Source organism: Petaurus breviceps, unplaced genomic scaffold (genome assembly GCF_028583685.1).
Source record: "Petaurus breviceps papuanus isolate PSGF00001 unplaced genomic scaffold, PetGlider_PUasm1.0 90444, whole genome shotgun sequence".
In the NCBI taxonomy this organism is placed as follows: domain Eukaryota; kingdom Metazoa; phylum Chordata; class Mammalia; order Diprotodontia; family Petauridae; genus Petaurus; species Petaurus breviceps.
In genome coordinates, this window is record NW_027187256.1 from 3,019,445 (window position 1) to 3,038,399 (window position 18,955).

An 18,955-nucleotide genomic window follows, 5' to 3' on the forward strand; every position below is an offset into this window, starting at 1 on the left:
TCTATAAGCATATGAAAAAATGCTGTAAATCACTATTGATTAGAGAAATGCAAATCAAAACAACTCTGAAGTACTGCATCTCACCAAAGAGGTTGGCTAAGATGGTGAAACAGGAAAATGATAAATGCTGGAGAAGATGTGGGAAAATTGGAGCACTAGTTCATTGTTGGTGGAGTTGTGAACTGATCCACCCATTCTGGAGAGCAATTTGGAATTATGACCAAAGGGCTATAAAAATGTGCATATCCTTTGACCCATCAATATTACTTCTAGCTCTGTATCCCAAAGAGATCATAGAAGTGGGAAAAGGACCCATATGTACAAAAAATAGTGGTAGCAGTTCTTTTTGTGGTGGCAAAGAATTGGAAATCATGGGGATGCCCATCAGTTAGGGAATGGCTAAACAAGTTGTAGTATATGAGGGTAATGAATACTATTGTGTTATAAAAAATGAGGAGCAGATGGACTTCATAATAACATGGTGAGACTTATATAAACTCATGCTGAGTGAAGAGAACAGAACCAGGACAACTTTGTAAAAAATTACAGACACATCGTATCTCTGATGACTCACTTTGCTAGCCTGGCTCCCTCTCAGAAATGCAAGGTTATAAGACAACTCCAAGGGACTCATACCAGGAGAACTTTGTACACAATTACTTTGTACATATCGCATCTGCTAACTTTGATAGACTGGACCCCTCTCAGCAATTTAAGTTTATAAGACAACTCCAAAGGACTCATGATGGAGAGGGCTATTCACAGTCACAGAAAGAACAAGAGTCTGAATGCAGATTGAAGCAAACTACTTAATCTCTCTTTTGTTTTGTTCCTTCTTTTTGTTGTTCCTTCAACTAGTTATACTTCTTTACAGAATTACAACTTGACTAATGTTTATTGTGAAGGGATTTGTAGAACCTATATTGGATTGCATGCTTCCATGGGGGTGGAGGGGAGGAGAGAGAGGGGGAGAAAGTTTGAAACTCAAGGGATTATGGAACTGAATGTTGTAAACTAAAAGTAAATAAATAGATTTAATCTTCTAAAATACCATATTGCTTACCATCTTGGCAGGAAGGTAGGAAGAGAGGGAAAAATAAAAATTTGGAACTCAAAATCTTTCAAAAGATGAATGTTGAAAATTCTCTTAAATTGTAAAAAAAAATACTATTAAATAAAAAAGAATAATTATTTGCAAAAAAAAAAGAAATCTAAAGACAAGAATGGTGATGAATTTAGCAGCACAGAAGAGGGAAAAACAAATTTCAACATCTTAGGATTCACATACTACAATCTAATTATCATATAATGAAAGGTGAAGCCACCATAGAATGTTCCTAAGGACAAGCATCAAGCACTGTCATGGTAGAAGTCACGCTAAAGAGTTTTTGGAATTCTGGGTAAAGGCTATCAGAAAAGTGCATCAATATTTAGCCAACAAATTAAGTAGAAAAATTAGAAGTTATATGACCCATGTATGAAACAGAATCTATGGAATATATATATGGAAGAATATTTCAGAATATATGGAAGTATATATACACACACATATATGTGCTTCCATAGTTCAAGATTTTCTTAAGCAACAATTAAAGGCAAATTAAAAAAAAATTAAAGTGATAGAAGGAGATAAAACAATGCAAAAATGAATTAATATCTATCTATTAATCTATCTATCATCTAGATAGCTAGCTTATGGAGGTTGTAAAAACAAAGAAATTTGAGAGTCCTTTGAAGAGGATGTAGACAAATGACTGTCTATGTCAATGGTCTCCCAAGTTATATGGGTATATGCCAGGGGGATGCAAGACAACATATGTGTGCATGCAGAAAATAAGTACTATAAAATCTCCTTCATCCTAGAATTGCTAATTTCTAGAAGAGGTAACTCACTTTTCCCATAGCAACAGACAAAGATATAAGCCAAGAAGCATTGGATAGCCATGAGAAGAAGCAATGACAAAACCATTGTCAAGCAAGAAATAAGGGTAGTTGAGGATAGATTGAGAAAGCAATAGTTCCTAAGGAAGCTGAAGCCAAAGCTTGGGTGGCCATGGGTTCTGGGGAAGTTAAATAGTTTATGGGACCATCTCATTCACCTATCTTTTCCCTAGCCCGTATTCATGGGTGGTCAGGCAGCTGTGTACAGCAGCTTAAAGAGATGGTACTAAGGTTATGAGAGGCGGTGGTATTGGAACCAGCATTAGTGAATTGGACCAGCCTCTGAGGCCTATGGGGTGGTTACTGGGAGGTATGAGGCTGAGGCAATGGTATCAGCATGGTGGTATAAGGAGAGAATAATGCAGAAACCTGCAAAAACAGAAAACAGTGCAGGGAAACAAAGAGGTCTTTAACTGAAATCAATGTCAAACTAATGAAAGAGGATAGACGGATATTTCCTGATATTGAAGGTAGAAAATAACAGATTTCAGTGTCCTACCTAACTTTGTGCCGAACTCATAGTTATATTTTGTATATAATTATTTATTGAATTTATTGCAGTTATATTTTGCATACAAAGCATAGGATAATACAGCTCTATGTAACTCACAAATCACAGACCTCCATGTAGATTATCAGTCAATGGTCTGAACCCTTCAGAAACTGATTCTATCATTCTGGATAAATATATTTTCTGAGTCAGTTCAGGCTATTGACATACCATAGATGAAGGAGAGAGAAAAATTAAACTGTCAAAAGGGCAGATGGGAACAGAGGCAAGATGGCAAAGTAGCAGGAGAACTATAACCCAGCTCTCCAAATATTTATCCCTAAATAACTTTAACATAATACATCAAATCAAATTCTGGTGAAGCACAGATAACAAAAGGTTAAGATATTTTCCAGCCAAAAACACCTTTGGAGGTTGGAAGGAGAGGTATGTGACACTGGAGTGAGGGATGGATTGGAGTGCATAGGGAAGCAACACCAGCTGACAGACAACATCAAAACATAGGACAAACAAAAATAATTGTGAAACAAGTAAACATGTATTTTTGAAAGAAAATAATGAAGGCAATAGTGAAGGTAAGCAACATGCATATAACTTTGGATCTATTGATCATAACCAAGAGTGCTTTACCTCTTGGGGAAGTCTATGAAATGGCTGAAATCCAATAGTAAAATTAAAAGGAGATATTCAGGGCAACTAGAAGGTGCAGTGGATAAGAGTGTCAGGCATGGAGTCGAGAAGACTTATGTTCATGAGTTCTAATCTGGCCTCAAACATTTACTAGCTGTTTGACCATTGGAAAGTCATTTAACTCTGTTTGCCTCAGTTTCCCCATCTATAAAATGAAATAGAAAAGGAAATGAAAAAGCACTCCAGTATTTTTGCCAAGAAAACCCCAGCAACAATAGCTTTGTGTGTATACAATTTATATTTTTTTTTAGAAGTTTTCATAGAGCTATTTTTCAAGTAACATCTGTACTGGTGCCAAACTCAAATAAAAACTAACTGCAGACCCCCATATTGATTTAGAAGATGACAAATTAGCATTGTCTATGATTTATTGCATTTTTATATATTTTATTATATAAAATATATACATTTCCCAATTACATTTTAATCTGATTCAGCCCTCATTCAGGAATTTGCTAGGTCTGAAGGTTGATATTTAACATCCTTATTTATAGAATTTCTATTTACTCCAAGGTTTCAGACTACTTTTGAGGGCATAGATTTAAGAAAGGGCACTTTGTGGCTTCTGATTACAGGGTTGCTCATTGCCTAGAGAAAGGTAGGTGGCAGTAGAAAGAAGACTTGAGTTGCAAAATGAACTCAGACACTCACTAGCTAGGAGACCCTAGGCAAGTCATTTAACCTCTATCTACCTCAGTTCCCTCAACTTTAAAATGGGGTTCATAATAGCATCTACCTCTCAGGGTTTTTGTGAAGATCAGATGAGATAACCTTTATAAAGCACTGCATACAGTGTTTTGCAGATAGTAGGTACTTGACAAATGCTTGTTTCCTTTCCTCACTGTACAAAACAATTCAGCCATTATCCTATGTTATAACATGTTGTGAAAAATGGGACATGTTGATATATTTATATCCCTTAGGATAGAGAAGATCCCAGTTGTATAGATTCTGCCACTTCCAATTTAGAAAAAGTAATCTGCATGAGATTTCTGCGAATAGACTGTTTCCTTTATAGGCCCATTCAAAACTCTCAGCAGAGAAGGAATAGTTCTCTCTCTGCATGAGCCAAAACAAAGTCTTAGTAATGGCAGTTGGGCTGGAGACCTCAAGCAAGAGATCCCAAAGTTTTGGCATAGCCATGCATGGGGCTTCTCTTTACACTGCATTTAGTGGAGAAGAGACTAAAGAGCACTGTGAATAACTGGGATTCTGATGGGCTACTCAGAGACCTCTCAGAGCTTCTGGTGTTAGAAACAGCATTCTGGTTATAACTCAATATTCTCTGAGTTGGTGGAGGAGAATAGCAAGCAAGAATGATTCTAAACATAAACTTCTAACTTTTGCTCACAAGATAATTTCCAAAACATGACGTGTTTCCCTATTACTTTACTATTCATCTTGTCTATAGGGATGGATATCTCTTAGATCTATTCCTCATACTTACTAATCTCCTGTATGAGGGAGAAGTCACCTTGATCTCTTTACACAGTTCCAGCAAAGAGTAGAAATGAAGGTGGTTTCCAAGATTTATCTTTATCTTGAGGCAAAGAAGAATTCTCTGGAGAGGGGCCCTCCGAGAGAAGATGAGGCAATTTGTCAGTTTAATAGGATTTCTCCATATGATTATTTATGGAAAACAGCCTTCCTCATTGTCTGTGACTTCTTGTACTTGTTTTATGTGTGGATCTTCTTTATTGTGTCTGGGGAAGGAAAAATGGAGGTATATTAATAATAATAATAGAATTATAACAATAGTAATAATAATAATAACTTTTTATTCATGTTATTCTTGTTGCTAATATGAGCCCAACTGGCAGATAAATTGGACCAGAATAATTTTTAAAAGTTGATATCTGCAATAGCTATCATGAATGAAAATATTTTGTCAAAAAATTTGACTGAAGGTGCAAAAATTAAATCAAGACACATATAGAATAGAATATAAAGTATCTCTTAAAGGGGTAAGAATCATGGGAAGAAATTTGGATCTGTCACAGACTGCTCCTAGGGAAATTCATCAAATACTGCCATAACAGAAGTAACTTAGAGAGAGTAATTAGAGATTGGTATAACAGCATTAGAATATCACATCACAATCTATCTGATATGATTACGATAAAAGTTAAATGTTATATCACCCACTTTAAGACAGCAACAACAACAATAACACAAATATGTAGAAAGCAATAAAAAATAGAGGCACACACGGGGGTGACTAGGTGGCACAGTGAATAGAGCAAGAGCCCTGGAGTCAGGAGGACCTGAGTTCAAATCCAACCTCAGACCTAACACATAAAATAGCTGTGTGACCTCGGGCAAGTCACTTCACCCCAATTGCCCTAAAAAAAAAATAGAGGCACACAATAAATCCTAGCCTTTTGCCATCAGTAACTGAAACAAAACGTTAGAGAGCTTTTTGGAATAAGGAGTCTAAGTAATGCAATGAACAAAGAAACAACTCACCTTCAACCAAAAACAATACCACAGAGTTCTGAGTACAGAAATTAAGGAAAGACAGAGTCATTGAAGAAAAATATGAATAATTTCTAGTTGTCTATGTAGTATTAAGTAGTTGAAACCAATAAAGATGAAATTTGAATCAAAGAAGTAACTAAAAAACTTACAAACCCTTAATGTAATGAGTGACACAATACTAATATCAGTGAATATTACTGAGATTTTAACCTTTCTGACAACCTAGAAAGAAAAAAAGCTTCCTCAGATAAAATTCATAATTATTAGCTCAAATGCTTTAAAATGCAACATAACTTACAAAGCAGTACCAGCTTCCTTTCAAATATGAGATATAATTATCCCACTTTTCTTAACAAAAAGAAATTTATAACTTGTAGTAAAGAACTCTCCCAAGTAAGGACAAATTATGTGATTATGTATTTTATAAAGAAGTAGTCATTCTTTGTTCTGCATACCAACAAGATCAAATAAATGGGAAAGGACCTATTCGTACAAAAATATTTATAACAACTCTTTCTAGTGGCAAAGGATTGGAAACTGAAAGGATGCCCATCAGCTGGAGAATGGCTGAGTAGTTGTAATGATTTTAATGGATTACTGCATTGTACGAAATGATGAGCAGGATGTTTTCAGAAAAAAAAAACCCTGAGGTCTTACACGAACTGATGCAAAGTGAGCAGAACCAGGAGAACTTTGTATATTACAGACACATCATATGTGTGACAACTAACTTTTATAGACTGGACTGTTTCAGCATTGAAAGGCTACAAGACAATTCCAAAAGACTCATGATGGAGAGGGCTATCCACATCCAGAGAAAGAACTAAGGAGTCTGAATGCAGATTGGAGCAAACTACTTGCTCTCTCTCTCTCTTTTTTGTTTTGTTTTATTTTGTTCCTTCTTTCTTACTGTTCATTCCAATGGTTATAGTTCTTCTTTACAACTTGACTAATGTTTAGTGTGAAGGCATTTGTAGAACCTGTATTGGACTGCATGCTGCCATGGGGGAGAGGGAGAAAATTTGGAATTGAAGGGACTGTGGAACTGAATGTTATAAACTAAAAGTAAGTAAATAAATTTAATGTGAAAAAAATTGAACTCCCATTCATTTCCTGAAATCTTTCTTCAGTGATATTAAGAAAAAAAAATCATCTACACTCTACAGGATTAAAATTTTCTGTGTGCAGTAAGGAAAGACATAAATTGAAAGCTTTGAGATTGAATATGTAAATCACGATAAACTAATAGTGGAAAGTGACACCTACAAATATATTGGTAGATAGATTGAGAAAAAATATGGCTAAATATGGTATGAGACTTGCTAACATTCTGAAATAAGAGCTGAAAGGAATGATGTGTGCGACCTTGGGACAACACAGAGGCATACAGCTCTCTGATATACCTTATCAAGATGTGTCTCTAAAGTTGATAACTCAGGGGCTCATATGTTGTGTTTGTGCTGCTGCCTGCTGCCTGAATAGTCTTGGCATATAATCCCTTTCTCCTGCAAAGAAAGGAGCTTTATGCCCTCAGAGAGACTGGATTAAAAATATTTTTCCCGATCTGTACCAAAGAACATTTATAAAAATGTGTGGGATGACCCATCAATTAATTGTAAAGTCCCCATTATTCATTATAGAGATATAAGAGAAGAGAGCCCTGGACAGAATACCATACGTGTTTAATGTCAAATCTAAGAGCTGCATTCAAGCATTTTTTTTAAATAATCAAACTGATTCAGAATCCTTTCCTCTGTCTCAACAATTCCACAGTCACATAATTGTGGACGCCTGTCTACCCTTTAGCCTTGCAACACTCTCATGTCTATTTCACCCTCTTGCTGCAACCACCATTCTATCCCCTTGCTTAACTCTCTGATTATTACATTTCCCTTTAATTACATTATTTTATCTTGTTAATTCTCTTATGCTTATCCTCTTTTATTTTTCAGGTTTCATTACTTGGTTGTCTTTGATCATCTTTAATATTTCTGAATTGTCATTCATCCTGCTTCCCTGAAGTAGAATCCATACCAATATCTGAGCCTCAACATTGTCCTTCAAATTATCCTCAATTGTATAACCCAACATTTCACATCATATACTGAGATGAGGTCAAAATAGATACATAATTAAAGCACAAAATATGATATCATGAGCAAATTAGGGGAGCATGGAACATTTAACTGTCATATTTGTACATAAGGGAAGTATTTATGACTAAGCAAGAGACAGAGGATATTACAGTCTGTAAAATGGATAATTTCTATTATATCAAATTAAAAAGGTTTTATGCAAATTAAACCAATACCACCAAAATTAGAAGAAAATCGAGAAAATGGGAGGGTGTGGGAGTGAATTTACAGCAAGTATCTCTGATAAATGCTTCATTTCTCAAATATGTAGAGAACTGAGTCAAATTTATCGCAAGGTGAGTTATTTCCCAATTGATACATGGTCAAAGGATGTGACCAGGCAGTTTTCAGAAGAAGAAATGGATGTTATATATGTTCATATTAAAAAAAAATTCTCTAAATCACTGATTAGAGAAATGAAAATTAAAAAAAAAAACTTTGAGGTGCTACCCCATAGCTATCAGACTGGCTAATATGATAGAAAAGGAAAAAGACAAATATTGGAGGGGACATGTGAAAGCTGGGACACTAATGTACTGTTGGTGGAGTTGTGAAATGATCCAACTAGTCTGAAGGGCAGTTTAAATCCATGTCCAAAGTGCTATCAAATCCTTTTAACCCCACAATCCCACTATTAGGTCATACATCAAAGAGATCAAGGAATAAAGGAAATGTAACTGTATGCACAAAAATAATATTTATAGCACCTTTTTGTGGCGGCAAAGAATTGCAAATTGAGGGAATTCTAATCACTTGGGGAATGACAATAAGTTCTATATGATTGTAATAAAATATTGTTGTGCTATAAAAAATGACAAGGAGGATGCTTTCAGAGAAACCTGAGAAAACTTACTGAACTGATACAAAGTGAAGTGAGCAGAACCAGTAGAACAATGTACATAGTAAAAGCAAAATTATGTGATGATCAACTGTGAAAGACTTAGCTATTCACAGCAATAGAGTGATCTAAAACAATTCTGAAAGACTTATGATGAAAATGCTATCTACCTCCAAAAAGAAGTGATGGAGTCTGAATGCAGATTGAAGCCTACTTTTGTTATTTTATTATTTATGTATTTATTTTTTTGGTCTGCATGTTATTTTTAATATGACTAATATGGAATCTTGTTTCCTCAAGACTTAAGGGTACCCCAGAGTCAGGAAGATCTGAGTTCAAATGCAATTCTAGATACTATTAGTGTGACCTTGGGCAAGTCACTTAACCTCTGTTTGCCTCCGTTTTCCCAACTCCAAAAGGATATAATTACTTACCTTGCAGAGTTTTGTGAAGATCAAATGAAAAAAAGAGTTATAACGTTTTTAGCATAGGGCTTGGAACAGAGTACATGCTCTATAAATGCTTATTCTCTTGCAAAATGGATAACTTTGATTACATGAAATTGAAAAGCTTCTGTACAAACAAAGCCAATGTAACCAAGATTAAGAGGGAAGTGGAAAATCAGGAAAGAATTTTTACAACCAATGTCTCTGATAAAGGCTTCATTTATAAAATATACAGAGAATTGAGTCAAATCTATAAGAATATAAGTCATTCTCCAATTAATAAATGGTCAAAGGATATAAACAGGCAGTTCTCAGAGGAAGAAATTAAAGATATCTATAAGCATATGAAAAATGCTCTAAATCACTATTGTTTAGAGAAATGCAAATCAAAGCAACTCTGAGGTGCCACATCTCACCAGGCAAATTGGCTAAGATGACAAAACAGAAAAATGACAAATGCTGGAGAGGATGTGGAAAAATTGGAACACTAATGCATTGCTGGTGGAGTTGTGAAATGATTCAACCATTCTAGAGAGCAATCTGGATCTATGCCCAAAGGGCTAAAAGAAATTTCATATCCTTTGACCCTGAAATACCACTTCTAGAGTTGTATCGCAAAGAGATCATACAAGTGGGAGGAAGACCTATATGTACAAAAATATTTATAGCAGCTCTTTTTGTGGTGGCAAAGAATTGGAAATTAAGGGGATTCCCATCCATTGGGGAATGGCTAAACAAGTTATGGTATATGAATGCAATGGAATACTATTGTGCCATAAGAAACGAGGAGCAGATGAACTTCATATTTACCTGGAGAGGCTTATATGAACTGATGCTGAGTGAGAAGAGCAGAACCAGGAGAAATTTGTACACAATTACAGAAACAATGTATGTGCGATGACCAACTTTGATAGACTGAACTCTTCTCAGAAATGGAGGGCTATAAGTCAACTCCAAAAGACTCATGATGCAAAGAGTTATTTACATTCAGAGAAAGAACTGAAAAGAACAGAGTGAGAATACAGATTGAAGCAAATTACCTGCTCTCTTTCTTTTTCTTGTTTGGTTTTGTTTCCTCTTTCCTATTGTTCATTCCATCTGATACAATCTTTCTTTATAACATGACCATTGTCTAATGTGAAAGTATCTGCAGATCCTATACCTGATTGTATGCAGCCATGGGGGGGGGGAGGGGAGGAGGAAATGGGAGGGGGGTACAGAAGAAAATTCGAAACTCAAAGAAATGTGCAACTGAATCTTGTAAACTAAAAGTAAACAAACAAATAAATACTTATTCTCCTTCTCTCTCACTAGAGCTCTTTAAGCCAAAACTTATCTACTGGTTGGGCAGATTGTATAGAGAATTATTGCTCAAGCAAAGTTTGCACCATGAGGTTAAAAAAGGCCTTTCCAACTCTTATATTTTGTATGTAAGTATCTAAATTGTCATGTATTTATTTGTCCTGTTCTACCATTCACATAATAAAAGTTAGTAAATTTTGAAAAAGGAAATGGTACATTCTATTTCACTTCAGGGCTCAGTTTAAAACAAAGACCTGAGGTCAAGGATTTATAGATTATTGATACTTAAGAAGCTAGTGCAAGCAGGAACTTTATTACCTTATTATAGAAAACAGGCAAAAACAAATGCACACACACACACAATATGACAACATACAAATATGGAGATTTGGTCACACAAGGCCAGAGTCACTCCCATAAGTGAGAAAAGTACAGTGGCAAAAATCTATACTGAAAGTGCACACTAAGAAGTAGGTTTATACCTCAAAATTGGACTTAATTTAGAACATGGATTTAGTGCCAAATATGGGAGGGGACATTCTTAATCAGATCCAGATGTGAGAGGGAAATTCCCTGGGTAGTTTTTCATTACCAGATTCATATTGGGGAACTTCCTAATTAGAATCATAAATAGAATAATAAATCTGTAATGGGTATCCCAGAAATGGTTGATCAGCCAAAACCATCATCCAATAAAAAGTCATGATTATTTACATATTTAATAGTGCCAGAATGAATCCGGCAAGCAGAAATATACAGACTGTCATTGCTTATACACATATAGTTCTAAGGACCGCTTAGTCTAAGTGATCCAATACTGGAGTCCTAACACTGACACTGATATCAAGAAATATATTTCAAAAAATTATAAATATTATAAGATGCAAAGAGGAAAAATTTTTAATCTCTTTTTTTTCCCATTGAACAACTCAACTTTCTTCCATATCTGCACCATCCCTTTATGCACAATTCTTTCTGGGGGAAATATAGACAGCCTCTTTCCAGGAAAGAAAATATATGCACTTAGGAGGTTTTATCCAGTCACATCACTTCCTGGGAGGAAATGGACAGAAAGGGGCCAAACTCTCACAGAGGTATATAAGCAAATTTGTATATGCAGCATTCTTATTCGTCTTACTTGATTTCCTCTTCAATGCCTATATCTCAGAGCTGTGAGGAGCATATAATCTTTTTTCTCTCTCTGTCCCTTTTTTTCTTCCTGTTCTAATTAGCCATCAAACTTCCGGATACCCACAGTTTCCCCTGATTCTAGCAAGGATACATCTTTTCTTGCCCTGTTTTTTAAACCAGCTTATTAGCAACTAATGAAATAAAGTAAATGAAAATCTATTTTAAAAATATGGAATTGTTGGATTTAAAACTTGAAAATTTTAAATTAACATACCTCTAATCTAACTAGTACTGACCAGCACAACTGCCTGGGATAATGGAGCATATTATCATTTAACCAGTTCCTCAGTCTGACCCTACCCAAAGTGTTCTGACATTATTTAATAAGGAAACCACTATACACAGTTCACATAGACTTTAGAGTAATACAACTTTCTTATCATTTTCATTTCCATTTGGTCCCAATTCTGTTTTTTTTTCCTGTAATATAACATGTAGGTTCAATGTTTTTCAGTCCCTTTTGCCTTCTTTTGAAGTGTTCCTTGTTGTCCACATTTTAAAAGAATCTAGACTCCTCTTCCCAAGTGCAGAACCATTCCTTGTTTTGTATCCTGCTTCCAGGTAAGTTTGGATGACAAGTCCCTGTTTACAATGACACACAGAGAATAATAATCTATACAAATCCAACTAATAGTAAGAGAAGGCCTATTTCCCAACCAGGAAAAACAGTCTCTCTCTCCTCTGTGAATGTCTCTATCTTTTGTTCTCCTAATCTCTTTGGCTGGAATTCAAGGCCTTTTATAAACTAAACTATTCCTACCTCTCCTTACTCCAGACAGGGCAGATTAATCAATGACCCACAAACGTATCATAAAGCTCTTTCCTGAACTTTTCACCATGAAGACTTGTCTCTTATTACAATATCCTCCCTGATCCCCTCCTTCTGCATCTGGAAAAGGAACTGGTGCTAACTTGTGAAAGGTTTGAAATGAATCATCATCTCTCAGACTGGCTAAATCCTAGATATCCTGCAAAGCCTAAGTCATCTCATCGCCATTACAAAGACTTTTCTGAAGATACATTGCAATTTAGTTATTATAGTGTTATACGGTATATTCCTATATTCTATATGTTTTAAAATTCATAGATTTCATATTTAATTTTATATTTTGTTCTTCACATACTGAAATATTTGTGTTTTGTTATGATTATTAAGTTCCCCAAAATAAAGAAAAATCTTTAAAAACAAAGATGAGGGTATAATTGTGGAATGCTGCATTTGTTGACAGACATCATTGATTTGTTAGCCCATTTTGTCTAATTTTGTTTTCTCTTTTAAAAGAGAAGCCCTTGTATGTGTGTGTGTGTATACATGCAATTGCATGAGTGTGTGTGTGCACACACATATGTGTTGGGGGCTAGAGGTAGTCAGAGGTCAGGTCATATCTTGCAACAACTTGTATTTATTTTTTAAATTAATTAATTTTCAATTTTCAGCATTCCTTTCTGTAAGTTTAAAATTTTCACCCCCTCCCTCCCCAAGATGGTATATAATCAAATATGGGTTCTATGATACAATGAGACCCATGTTTTCATATTAGTTATGTTTCATAGAAGAGTTATAATGAATGGGAGAAACTATGAGAAAGAAAACAAAACAAAACAAAAGAGAAAAGACTCTGCTTCACTCTGCATTCTGATTCCAAATGTGGATGTTATTTTCCATCATGAGACCTTTGGAAAAGTTTTAGGTCCTTGCTAAAGTCTTTCAAAATTACTTCTTGCACATTTTGGCTGTTACTGTGTATAGTGTTCTCCTGTTTCAGATCATTTCACTCAGCACCAGTTCACATAAGTCTTTCCAGGCTTTTCCTAAGCCCATTTATTTGCTCATCATTTCTTTTTTTTTTCCTTTCTTTTTTTTAAGCAATTGGGGTTAAGTAACTTGCCCAAGGCTACATGGCCAGTTTTTTTGTGCGGATGTTAAGTATCTGAGGCCTGAACCAATCCCAGGTCCTCCCGACTCCCCCAGCGCTCTTACTCACTATGCCACCTAGCCGCCCCTGCTCATCATTTCTTACAGCACAATAGTATATCATTACATTCATATACCACAACTTGCTCAGGCATTCCCCAGTTAATGGGCATCCCCTTAATTTCCAGATCTTGGTCACCACAAAATTAGCTGCTATGAATATCTTTATACATGTGGGTCCTTTTCCCATTTTTGTAATCTCTTTGGGATACAGCCCTAGAAGTAGTATTGCTGGCTCAAAGGACATGCACATTTTCAAAAGTTTTTGGCTTAGTTCCAAATTCCTCTCCAGAATGACTGGATGAGCTCACATCTCCACCAACAATGAATTAGTGTTCCAACTATTCCATATCTTCTCCAGTATTTATCATTTCCCTGTTTTGTCACATGAGACAATCTGATAGGTGTAATGTGGTACCTCAGAGGTGTTTTGATTTGATGACCTAAAACATCTCTCCAATCAATAGCGATTTAGAGCATTTTTTTTCATACGCTTATAGATATCTTTAATTTCTTCCTCTGAAAACTGCCTGTTCATATCCTTTGAACAATTATCAGTTGGGGAATGACTTGTATTCTTGTAAATTTGATTCAGTTTTCTATATATTTAAAAATGAGGCCTTTATCAGAGATACTAGTTGTAAAAATTCTTTCCCAGTTTTTGCTTCCGTCCTAATCTTAGTTGCATTGGCTTTGTTTGTGCAAAAACTTTTCAATTTAATGTGATCAAAATTATGCATTTTACATTTCATAGACTTTCATTCATAAAGAACTATAAATGAAATTTGAAACAAAAAAATCCCTAAGGTATCTCACCCTCTCTGATCTGACATACTGAAGCACTAAAGCTCCCAGTGTAACTAACACACCTGAAGCTGCTCTACCTGTCAGATGATTCATGTGTAGTGGGAAGAATCCTAGACTTGAATTGAGAAGAGACATGAAATTGAATGCTGTATCTAACATCTGCTAGCTTCTTGACCATTTTACTTAATCTCTACAGCTTCATTTTTGTCATCCATAAAACTGGCACAAAAATACTTATACTTCCTACTACACAGAGAAGTTATGATAAAAGTTCTATGGGTATGTGAGTTGGTGATTTTGTTTTTTTTTTCTATTTCACATGTTTTAATCCATGTCCCAGGCTAAATTCTGAGTTCCCCCATTGAGGGGGATAAACCCAGGAGAATCCTCCTCATAGCCTTAATCTTTGCACTCACAGACTCTTGCTCTCAGTCTTTCAAGGATTTCATTGCAACTGAGCCCTCTAATTTTCCCTTTCATCTCCCCTGCCCCCCCCCACTCCAAATGCATACAGAGACACATTATATGGTGAATGTTTTCCAAATGCAGATGTTTGAAGTGAAGGAATATCAACAGCAGAGCATTTGAAACTTTCTTGCTGCTAATGTTTTAAGGCAAGTTTTATAATCCACTCCAAACTAATTGATGGAATTTCCATTTTCTTTTCTTTTCTGTCCTGTCCTACAAAGATTCAAAGTCCTCTTTTTCCTACTGTCATTGTGGAACATATTCAAAAACTTGATAGCTGTATCCTCATTCTCCCCAGCTCCAACAATGTGGCCCTTCAAATAGTTAATTACATCAATATACTTTCGTTTATTAGTTTCTTTTATTTTTATTGTCTGTTTCAAATTGTCTCCCTCCTTTCACCCCTCCAACACCTATTGAGAAGGCAAGAAATATAATACCTATTATATATATATATATATATGTCATGGAAAGCATTTTTTTCACATAAACCATGTTCCCCCTAAAAAGCAAGGAAAATAAAGAGGAAAAAAGTTTTGATCTGCACTCTAAGTCCATCAGTTGTCTTTCTAGAAGTGAGACTCATTTTTCATCAAGAATCTTATGGAAATGTGTGGGATCACTATATGGATCATAATTGTTATTTTTCACAGTTATCTTCATAACGTTGTTACTGTGTATATTGTTCTTCTGTTTTTGCTCAATTCACTTTGCAAAAAAACTTTCAATATAGCACAGTGCTTAGTTTCATTTTTAGCACAATCCTACCAGGTGTATGAGACACATTTAATTATTTAACATTCTTAGTAATGCTGAAAACTCTCTAGTAGACTGCTGAGGATAGATTTCTTAAGGTCCATAATCACTGCTTCAGGGATGCCAGGAATTTGATTTTTATTATTGCAGATAGCAGGTTCTGAGATAATGTTTATTAAATTCATATTTTGTGAATGAATTACCCATCAATGAATTCATTCACTTCCCTTTTTGGAACTAGACGGACCAAATATTTGAAAGATTTGGGATGTTAATAACAAACATGTTTGTTTTTCCCCCTTTTCTGCTAACTATTGTCTCTTTTTCACAAAAATCTCTTGAGAGCAGAAGGGATCTTAGATTAATCCCATGATTCCATATTATTGCCCATAAGACTGGAATCCAAGTCAAATTGTGGGTTTTAGAAGGAGTGAATATTTTTAAAGTGATTCTTTTGCATAAAGCCATTAGTCACCACCCAAGATACCTGAAATTTCTCCTTTTTCTGATATGAGCCCATTTACAGTAGTTCTGCTTCACCTTCAGTAGACTTTTTTCAGGAAAACTTTGATGACGGCCCTACGGATCTGTTTGGTTTTCACACTATAGATGACTGGGTTTAGTACAGGAGGCAGAAGGAGGAAGGCATCAGACATCATAGTGTGAACAAATGGGGGCGCCTTCTTTCCCCACCTATGAACAGCAGACAGTCCAATGAGGGGGATGTAGAAGATAGCCACAGCACCAGTATGAGAAATGCAGGTGCTAAAAGCCTTGTGCCTTTCCTGTGGGGATGCAATGTTGAACACGGAATGAATTATCAGAACATAAGAGAGACCAATCAAAGGTGCATCCAAACCAAACGTAGAAAGGACTCCAAAAAGTCCATAGATGCTGTTGACCCTGATATTGGAGCAAGAACATTTGATCACATCAGGGTGGTAGCAATAGGAGTGAGTAAGAATATTATTTCTACAGAATGAGAGGCGCTTGAGAAGTAGGAGGAGGGGAATCATGAACAGGGCCCCTCTTCCCAGTATCATCAGCCCAATCTGGATGATCCTGGCTGGAGTGAGGATGGTGGCATACCTCAGTGGGTTACAGATAGCAATGTAGCGGTCAAAGGCCATGGCCAAGAGCACCGAGGACTCTATAACAGTAAGGAAATGAATGAAGAACATTTGGCTAATGCAAGCATTCCAACCAATCTCTTGAATATCAAAACAGAGGACACCTAGAGTAGTGGGCATAGTAGAGAGAGACAGGCACATGTCAGTGGCTGATAGCATGGAAAGCAAATAGTACATTGGCTCATGGAGGCTTTGATTGGTGATAATGATGAATAGGATCATGCTATTCCCAGAGATGGCAATGGCATAGAAGAAGCAAAAGGGAATAGAGAGCCAGGTGTGGGCAGCTTCCAGGCCAGGTATTCCTGTGAGCAGAAATGTCAGGGATACGATTGTGGCATTTGGCAAAAGTGACATGATGAGTTGAGGAGGCATCATTCACATGGAAAAGCTCCCAACCTGTAATAGCAAACCCGATGGTAGGATTACAGAGATACTGAGGGCAAATCCCTGATGATCACACAAAGGGTAATACTAAGTCATCACTTTCTGCCTACTTTTAAATGAATTTGATTTTATTCTCCAATTCAATTGCCAAAGAAAAAGGAGTAGAAGGCAAATCAATGAATATTATCCACCCAAATTAGATACAACTATAATGGTGATCGTTGTGATGATCATGAAGATCCATAAAATGGGATTGAGGATTGAACATCGTGGAGATTAGTTTCATATGCAAGAGAACTAAGAAAACTAAGGAAATTTTAAGATGGGAAGTAAAATGTCAGAAACTGTTTTTTAGGGTTTGCCATTTCAATAAGGAGAAAGATTTATTCTGCTTCACTCTAGATGGGAAGTATTAGAAAGTAGCAGGGGAAAGTACCAAGGAGGACTTCTATTCTGTCATTACATTTGATGCTCTTTGGTATAATGGCTTCTTAAAAATTATTGTTATCATTACTGTTGTTGAACAATTAAAAATATGTAAGGTTTTCTGTCCTTTTTAATTTGAATTTATGATTTCATTATAGAACATTTCAAATGTGGAAACTCATTCCATCACTACAGATTAGTAACTTAACATATTCATATTCATGAATTGTCTGGGACACTGATAAGTCAAGTGACAATCCCTCAGCCAATTTGTATCCAAAGAAGGACTAGAACCGGTCTTCCTGATTCAAAGGAGATTTATCTATCCACTATAGCACACTGCTTTTCTGTTGGTGTCCTTAATATTATTTTATTGAATATAGAGTCTGGCTTTGGGTAACACTTTAAGAGGGACATCATCAAACTAGACAGTTTCCAGAGGAGGGAATCCAGGATGGCAGGAGGTTAAGAAATCATGATATATAATGAATGGTTGTATAACCTGGGGTCACATAGTCTGGGGGAGAGAAAACTGGGGAATCATAAAATTAGTCTTCACATACCTGAAAATGTATCATATGAAAGAAAAAAAATATGGTATGTGGATCTACAAAAGAAAATTGAACTGAAGAAAGGACAAAATAGCTGAATTATTTTCAGCTATAAATAAGGATGTATACAAGAAGAACTTCTGGACTCCCAGACATTAAAGCTTAAAGTCATAGCTCAGTAGCTGATATTTCAGGAAAATAATGAAAACAATAACAATTATAATAATATATTTTAATTTGGGATAGGAAGTTTAATAAAAAATCATCTCTATATTTTCTTTCAACATTTAGATTCTACATATCTTTTATTATAGCATAATTTATTTTATTCAGATGTCACATCCCAGAATTTCAAGTAACCAGAACATAGCCAGAAAAAAGAAAATAGGAAACAAAAATCTATAAAAAGCCATAAAATTAATGCAAAAAATTTTAAAAAAACAACTGCTGCTATATGATTCTCAAACTTCAATAATAGAAACCAAAACAGGTCCTTGCTTAGAGTCAATTCACTCTCATTATACATAAAATTTAATCATCTTTGTTATCTTGCTTCCAAATCCACAATTATTGAAAAGCAGAAAATGAAAAGTCTGAAAGCAAGTGGAGGTTCTGATAGAGGGAAGTGCCTTGAAAATCATGAGAAATAAAAACTGACAAGACAGTAATGACAAGGAAAAAAATAAAGTTAAGAAAAAGCAAACAAAATTTTTTAAAGGATGGTATTAAGGAGATGAGTTAATGTAAAGGAAATAAGATCTACACATGTATATGACAACTCATTACAGGAATAAAGCTTTAGATTTATTTTTAAAATGTCAAATATTCTGCTTAGTATCTTCTCTGTAAAAGGAGAGAGGGAGGGGGAAGGAAAGAAAGGAAGGAAGGAAGGAAGGAAGGAAGGAAGGAAGGAAGGAAGGAAG

General features: G+C 35.5%; 1 protein-coding gene across 1 annotated transcript; it reads right to left on the reverse strand.

The window, feature by feature from the left end:
* Nucleotides 1-16,080: 16,080 nt before the first annotated feature.
* On the reverse strand, nt 16,081-17,046 carry LOC138177685 (olfactory receptor 51F1-like). The gene has a single exon (XM_069108895.1). It carries the CDS (start codon nt 17,044-17,046, stop codon nt 16,081-16,083), a length of 966 nt encoding a protein of 321 aa, XP_068964996.1.
* Between the last annotated feature and the right edge of the window lie 1,909 nt (nt 17,047-18,955).